At 32.5% G+C, this 8,317-nt stretch overlaps 1 protein-coding gene across 2 annotated transcripts; it reads right to left on the bottom strand.

Annotated features, from left to right (window-relative positions):
* Positions 1-35: 35 nt before the first annotated feature.
* Positions 36-4,521, bottom strand: LOC8281328 (glutamate receptor 3.6). 2 transcript variants are annotated; one of them, XM_015720862.3, is made up of 8 exons: positions 4,312-4,521; positions 3,488-3,785; positions 2,048-3,399; positions 1,682-1,959; positions 1,539-1,570; positions 1,040-1,446; positions 640-827; positions 36-546 (listed from the first exon to the last, which is right to left on the bottom strand). In XM_015720862.3, the coding sequence occupies exons 2-8, from the start codon at positions 3,738-3,740 to the stop codon at positions 342-344; spliced, it is 2,715 nt and encodes a 904-aa protein (XP_015576348.1). In that variant the 5' UTR covers positions 3,741-3,785; positions 4,312-4,521; the 3' UTR covers positions 36-341. The 2 variants fall into 2 exon arrangements, with proteins under 2 accessions (XP_015576348.1, XP_015576347.1); XM_015720861.3 differs by having other exon boundaries at positions 36-827; positions 4,312-4,520.
* Between the last annotated feature and the right edge of the window lie 3,796 nt (positions 4,522-8,317).

Below are 8,317 nucleotides of genomic sequence, written 5' to 3'. Positions count from 1 at the left end.
AGGGAAGTGTTTGAACTTGTAACTTCGTTGTAAGATTTGTAATTAATATGGTATTTCAAATTATACCATTTTCACAAATTAGATTGAAATTGTGCTGTCACTTTTTCCTCGTTTGGGATACAAAGCAAAGGGTTCAAGGATGTCTTTTCCAGCATCCTGGAGAATGACTGTCAAGACCAAAAAAAAGTGCAGCAACATGTTACATTTCTGTTATATAAACCAAAACTGCTGCCAAGTGTTATATGCCAGGAGGCCTCATTTCTTGCGGAGTGCCACCTGAAAAAAGAGCTCTTTTGATCTTATATGACTAACTGCATGTAATTGTTGGGCGGTGATGAGTATTATACTTCATTACCAATATAAAGACCATTGTTTGGAGGTGATTCAACATGAACTTCGTTGGAAGAACCAGAACCATCCGTCGATTTCTCTTCATCTCTGTTAGAAAGTCTTTCCATTTGCCTTCTCTTGGAGCGATGCTTCACTTCCTCTTCTTTCTCATCAACAAATGAAAAAAATGACTGAACACGTGCAGAAGTTGTATTCCTACCAGAAGAAGTCAACTCCTCGGAGTATTGCCTGCTGAACTGCCGCAGCATCTTCAGAAAATATAACAAGAGAGCAAGCAAGCAAGCTAACCCGCATATCAGAAAGAGGCCCCAGAAGCTTCTGAGTTGAAGCCTATCTACCTCTAACTTTGTACTTGTTGAACTGCAGGCACTTCTTGTAAGCCATTTGTCATGAATCCGCTGGAGGTCCCCATTTTCCGATAGTTTCAGAATTGCAGTTGACATATCAACTGCTAAAGGCGAGTCCCTTGGAAAGGCCTGGTGAATGGAGGAGAAAAACTTATGAATCCTCATCATGGAGCAAGCAGATATAGAAACTGAGCTCAAACAACTAGGATCTTCAGGCACAATTGGAACAGGCACGTGGCAGTTGCAGAAAACATAAATCAATGTGCATAAACTCTGCTGTGTATCTGATGGCTGACACAAAAATAGAAGAGAAAGGAAAGTAGAGACCGAGATGTACTTACGAAGCCCCACCCATTCTTGGTGAATTCTTGACCTATGATACTGAATTCACATCGCGTGGAGAGGAAGAGCTCCATATATGCACGCTCATCGACCACAGCAGCAACACCGCCTTTCCCGGGACCATCTTTTAAGGCTTTTGCATAGTCATCTGGCAGGACAAGTGGAACGAGTCTAGACTCATCAATATCGAGTTCATTAATTAGATATTCCCGCGCAAATGAACCTTGCTGGTAACCAATGCGATCCTTGCTTTCCTTTAAAGTATCAATCCCTTTAATGGGAGAAGAAAGCTGCTGTACTGTAAGGATTGAGGTAAGGCTCGCGGTGTAGCTCGAGTTGATTATAAGCACCACAAACAGCCATATGAGCAAAACAATGCGACCAAGTGTGCTGACGGTATTTTCTCCTGCAGAAAGTAAGAAAAGGCTTCTTGTTAAGCTGAATGAAAAGTTCTTCTGTACTGACGTCCGTCTTACAAGTTCTAGCAGTTGAACTTACTGTGGGCGAAGAACATCGTTGAAAAGCTAAACCTGCAGAAAGAAGTAAAGGTGATTAAGAAAAAGTTATGTCATTATGAATGCAGAGATACGAAAGACTATGGAGAACCACATAAACCAATTCAAGAGTAAAACATTTCCAACCATAGAATAGTGATGCACTGTCTTCTAGGAGGACCTCTAAATTCATCATTCAACCTGTGCTCCAAAATCCAAACAACTATTCCTACAACTATGAAAAAGCTAGCAGTAACACCCCACATCTGGCGAGTAAATGGCCTCAGAAATGCCCAAGCATCAGAGTTGATCTTCTTTACCGGGGCCACTACAACCAGTCCAGACTCAATATATGGCTGCGTAAAGTCTGTCATCCTCGTTCGGTCAGTCGTGATTGCAATGTCACCTACTGCTGCATCATAGGTCTAAATAGAAGATAAACACAAGGATAAGAAGAATGAATTAATGATAAATTCACAATTCCATTTTTGCAAGATCTTCAGAAGTACTCACACCAGTTGTAATCAGGCGTACAAGCTCAGTATCACTTGGATTTTTTGTTCCATCCCCATATGGAATTAATTTATAAGGGACAGCATAAGGCAGCAAGTTGACAGCTGCAGTAAAAACATCAATGCAGTAGCCAGCGAAAATTTCAGTGCCTGGCACTTGAGAGATAAATTCGCGATAACTAACGCGATTTGGAACTCCAATTGTCAAATATCTTCCATTGTTGGGAAACACCCACCCGCGGGGCTTCTCTGTTGATTGTCCTGGCCAAATGACAGGCCACAGTTTCTGACTTGATATGGAATGATTAGGAGGACTCGAGTAAAATGTTTCAGGATGTGCAACTGATAAACCAGAATAGTTAGACCAATAACCGATCTTTCTATACCCTGTGCCAATCGCATTGATGATTTCATACGCAGGATGAATGAGGTTCCCGTCAGGACTAAACTGGACTTGACCTGTTACACCTGTCATATTAACTTGAAATATGTTTTTAAGCAACAGGTTTCCTCCATTAAAGATACTCATTGCATCAAGATGTAAATCCCCTCCGCGAAGTTCAGTTAGCTTTGAATCATTAGAAAATGAAATATTTCCTCCTTGATCGAAAAATGCATCAAGAGCACGCGCGAGCAGCCATACTGTGTCATAGGCATATAAACCATAAGTATTCAATCCAATCTGGCCATAAGCTGTTTCTCCACTAGTCAAGTTGCTCCACCTAGAAATGAATTCTCTTTTGAGTTCTGAATCTGGTGTGTACATTCTCAATGTAATAACTCCTTGAATGTTATCAGTCAATTCTGTAGATAGAGGAGAACTAGTATCCATGAGAGTGGAAAGCCAATTAGTAGCTATCCATACATATCCAAGCCCCATCATGCCCAGATATTGAGCAACACGGAAAACATCTGGAGTCCATGTGGCAAAACTATGAACAACCAGAATTCTAGACTCAGTTAAAGCAACCTTTACTAGTGCATCAGTAATCTCATCATTGGTTGCTTGAGGGCTCAAAGGTGCTTTGTATGAGATTTTACACCTTTTCTCTGCAAGCTTATCGCCTAATGCAGCTATCCCATTTCTACCATAATCATCATCTCCATAGATTGCTATAACTTCTCTCCATCCATAATATTCAACAATTGCAGCTACGGCAGCCATTTGAAACAGGTCATTCTGTGATGTTCTCACAAAAAATGGGAATTGAAGTGAAGAAAGAGTAGGGTCTGTAGCTGAGTATGACATTAGAGGAACTTGAAGTTCATTTGCTACAAAGGATACAACATGAGCTGTAACTGAGGATTGAGGACCAATTATAGCCACAGTATCACCTTCCATGAACCTTAAAGCTGCAATCAGCAATAAGATCAAAGCTTGAAAAATCATAAAATATTTGCCAGTCTAAATAATTATTCAGATCAAGGAACAAGATATTACCCTCTATAATGCCCAGAAATCCACTATAATTTGTATCCTGAATTTTTATATTTAGCTCAGTTCCACCAAGAATAGAGGGGTTAGAATTCACATCATTAACAGCTGCTTTTATTGCAATTCTTGCAACTTTTCCTACAGTAGTATTGAATGACATAATAGCTCCAACATTCAACCTTCTTGGTCTTGTAGTGACCCCATTTAGAGTAACTCCTTTATTAAACACCATGAACACTAGAATCCAAAATATTAACATGGTGACTCTGCCTTGTTAATCACCCTTTGTTTATCAGCTTAATTTCTGCAAAGAACACAAAGAGTAAGTGAATTATCTGAAGCCAACCCCTTACTTAATTATGATAAATAAAAACTATTAAAAGAATGACAAGTGATGAATAATACGCAAAAGCAAAAGTAGCTCTAAGGCATTTAGATCTCCACTATGAATTCATGGAAAGCAGAAACAACCATAACAAAAGTAACCCAAAACCGGGAATTCTCTTTCCAGATGAAAGAGAAAACTTTTTTTGTGCCAAAGAAATTGAACCCACCAAGATACAAGCAGGACAAAAAGGAGAGATTGTTGAACACAAATAAAATAAGACAGTTGCTTAAAGAAGGTACCATATTCATTTAAAGTTAATAGAAAAATTTTGCTGGATGTGAAAAGAGCGGTCATAGCTTGTAAAAACTTTTAACAAGTTAAGAATAAAGTTCACGTTTAAACATGTAAAAGCAAGAAAGACAGAAGAAAAGGACAATATGTTGGATCTACATGAATAAAGTAGAAAGCTTTAATTTCACATGTGAATAAAGATATGACTCACAGATTAGTAGCAGAAGGCTAGCTAATGGCTGAGAAATGTTTGCAGGAACCACAAAACTAATACCAAAGAAAACAAAAATTAGTTCTTTTTTAGGCTTTGGATTGGAGGGAAAGGAAGCAATGAATGAAGCTGACAGTAGAAGTGTTTAACAGAAAAGCTATATTCATTTAGAGTTTAATATTATTGTTGTATGTATAGCAAACAAGTGTCATTCTTCATCACCTGAGAGACTATAATAGAATTAATTATTCAGTCATCTTGTTCATGTATGGTGAAGAGTTTTCCTTCTTTCTTTTTCTAGTGATAATTGTCTATTTTACTCGTGTTTGTGTCTCTGGACAAGGAAGCTGTGTTCAAGTGGTGAAATGGTCACTGCCACTGTGGTCAGTGGTGGACCTGCATAAATACAATGCAAAACTATCGTGCGCAATAAATAAAATAAAAACTTTGCGTTTCTACCTCATATTTTAAAAATGGGGTAAGTAAAAACAATACTCTGGCTATCCACAAAAATAGTTCTGTGATTTCTTTAATAATAAAAAATTACTTTTTGTTTTATTCCATTAATAAATTACCGTCAAATTAATTAATATCATTAATATTTTATACGGTATCCTCAAATATAATAATTGTTTTTAAATATTTTTCATGATAATTTCAAGTATTTTGAGAATTAACTAATTACTAGAGTTAAAATAAACAATAATAACATACAGTTAAATTAAAAGATAATTTTTTAAATAAATATTAAGTAATATTTATAAAATTTTCAGGCATAGGACAGTATATTATTATTATTATAAAAAGATATTTATTATTAGTGGTTCATATTATAATAATGTAAATCATAAAATATTAATTTTATAAATTAATTAAAATATGTAAAAAGCAAACGAAATAAAATATAACATACAAAAATGTCACCAAAAGAAATCGTAGACATGAAAGTGCAAAATTATGAAACCAAATCAGAGTTAAAAGTTTGATAGTATTTTATTAACAAAATAAATCATAATATAATATTTTATGACAAAATAAATTACCAGACTGTATTTGCAAATGGGTTACTTATCCCTTTAAAACTTTAACTGAAATGCGTGTAAGTAAAAGTAAGCAAGCCCAGAATTATTGGTAAGAGACTGTATAACTCACTTTCCATCCCTTATTTTCCGAGAAAATGGGACCTAGGAAGTTGCAAGAAATGTATTGAGTGGCAAATACTGTAATAGAAACATGGCCAAATGGGAAATCTAGGGCACCAATGAAAGAAAGAAGAGTTTTGATAAACATGGGCAACTGTCTGTACATGCAAATGAAAACCCATTTATGGATCTAACTTTCTGAAAAGACCAATTGAGTTAAATTATGATTATTTCCTGAAGAATCTCTTTTGTTCTTTTTTATATATATCGTGAATACATCATGCGCAGCCACAAGCTACCTCATCATCCATAAACTGTTCATTGCAGGAGACACCATTCCATATTTTGTTTACTTTGTTTTTGTTTCTTTGGTCTTTTCTACTATGGACCCATGTATTGTCTCTGTCCTTGGCACGTTCCTAAATTCCACATCTAAAAAACAAAATCTTTTCTCAAAGATGTGGTTGTTGTAATTGCAAGTTTAACAGAAGTTTTATTTTTAAATTTGAATTCTCTAAATTGGAGTGCACCTTGAGTTCTTATGGAAAAATTAGCAAGTTTGGAGATGATTTTATTATAAGGAAAAATACAAAAGAAAATAAGGATAAAAATATGGTTTGAAATTTTTCCAAATTTAAATATACAGTTCCTTTTTTGATAATTATAGTAAAATTAAATATAAAGTAAAATTTTTCTATAGTGATATTATATGTAAAAATAATCTTTACATAGTAAAATTTTCAGTTTTAATTTGAACTAATTATAAATAAGAATAAACTATAGATTATAATAAATTATAAATTTTTAAAGTCTCATTTTAAGAAAATATTTTTCTATATAGTAATATATATATATAAAATTTTAAAAAACATATGCTATGTTATATTTTATTTCACTGTCGTATTGCTTTGTCTCATCAATTCTATTTATATAATATGATAAGATATTAATATATTTTATCTTTCATTTTCATATTTCACCAATAAAATTAAATATTAAATCAGAAAAATAATTTTAATACTCAAATCTCCATTAAATTATAATATTTTTATAGTCATAATTTTATTTAATACTAAATATATAATTATAAAAAAAAATTATTGTATTAAATATTAACAATGTAATACTAGATAAAAACTAAATCATATAAGTTTACCACCAAAATATTAAGAAAACATAAGACATAAAAAAGATACTTGCTTAATATAAAAAATCTCTGCCTCCAATAGAAAACGTCAAACCATATTATAATTTTATTTTTTGAACTTTACCAAAAGTTATATAATGAAAGACCATTTAGAAATTAAACATAAAAAATTTATTGAAATCATTTACATATGAAGAATTATTATAATATGGGATGGTGTTAACCGTGGATTTTCTTTAGCAGTCTTGCCATAAAATTCTATAATCTGATATTTGAACAATTTGTCTTGTAATTAACAACTATTAATATTTCTTTCCTCAAAAACAAAACTATTATTATCTAAAACATGATGGACCTAATCAAATTATTATCATCTTTATCTTGTTACTTAAGAAAGATTAGCGAGCTAATGAACTCTATCTCCAAACTGGCTCTCCAACAATAAGGTTAGACGATTGAGATGAGTTTGATAGTCATGATAAGATGAATAGTGAAAATGTGTTTTTGTGCATATGAGAGAAATATTTATACCTTATCATCGATAGTGATAACTCAATTTGAGAGAAAAAGATTCTTTTTCCTTAGGATAGAGCCGGCTTACTAATTCTGTTACAATCACCTAGAAATTAAGGATTCGTGAATAATCTAGGGTTTCATGACATCATTAGAGAATTTTACGTTACTATTAGGGTTTTTTCGATCTGCTCGAGGGTTTAGGCGATTCCTATCTAATGGTTTAGGTGGCATGCCTCGGAACTTAGGAGTGAGCCAATTTCTTGAGTCGTTGTATGGACAGTATTTAATCAAAAGTAGGCAGTTTGATCTAGCGGATCATCCTATCCTATCAATACTAAAGTCAAGAGTTATTTAAGATTATATGATATTATATTTCTTTCGTGTGTCTTTTAGTTAAGTTTTAATTTTTCATACTATTATTACCAGAAGCTTGAAATTAGATGAAATTAAATTCCAAAACTGTGAATTTTTCACATAAAGTCTCTAATTGGAGTAACAAATTAATTAGATATGACATTGTAAAAAATAAAATATATATTAAGATGTGAAAAGAATATATAAATGAAACTAGAAACTATCACCTATCATACAATTCTCTTGCTAGATGTCTTTATTTTAACAGGACGTTAATTTCAATTTGAATTGTTGAATTAGAATTACTATTTCACTGTATAATTTCTTGGATTTGTATTATTTTCAATCTAATTTCTTCGGTATTCTTAGATTTTTGCTAGTTATCATCCAGATTGAATGCTAATAATATATATTTCGGTTCTTTAAGAACAAATGCATATTCTTGAAATAACCTAAGGGCTGATTGCTTCTTTTTTTTTTTTTTTTTTTTCAGAAAGTTAAATAACGTTTGAAATGTTGCATTAATTATTTTTATTATCTTTCCCAACCTTTAATTCTTTTTACTCATAATTACATTTTATTTCTCTAAAACCATCTCGAAAAGCTAATTTCTAATTTTTTTTATTATGTAATTATACTTGTAAAATTTGAGTGTTTTAGTCATTATTTCTTCACTAATCTTGTTTTATCATTAAATTTATAAGGGTGTTTTTATTTATTTATAATAAGTACACTTATTTTTAGTTAGCCATTATCATTTTTACCTTTTCTTTGTTGTTTATATGTCTAGTCAGATTTGGATAATAAAATTCACTATCCATATAAATTAGTATTATTTTCAAATGGA

Source organism: Ricinus communis, chromosome 5 (assembly GCF_019578655.1).
Source record: "Ricinus communis isolate WT05 ecotype wild-type chromosome 5, ASM1957865v1, whole genome shotgun sequence".
NCBI lineage: Eukaryota > Viridiplantae > Streptophyta > Magnoliopsida > Malpighiales > Euphorbiaceae > Ricinus > Ricinus communis.
The sequence above is the reverse complement of the archived record's forward strand: the minus strand, read 5'-3'. Positions and strand labels throughout refer to the sequence as shown.

Excerpts from the sequence above, each read along its gene's own strand:
- LOC8281328 (XM_015720861.3), bottom strand. The coding sequence starts at position 3,740 with ATGTTAATATTTTGGATTCTAGTGTTCATGGTGTTTAATAAAGGAGTT. Across the intron at positions 3,400-3,487 it reads ATTTCTGGGCATTATAGAGG|CTTTAAGGTTCATGGAAGGT; the intron begins GTAATATCTTGT and ends TGCTGATTGCAG. Across the intron at positions 1,960-2,047 it reads TACGCCTGATTACAACTGGT|ACCTATGATGCAGCAGTAGG; the intron begins GTGAGTACTTCT and ends TCTTCTATTTAG.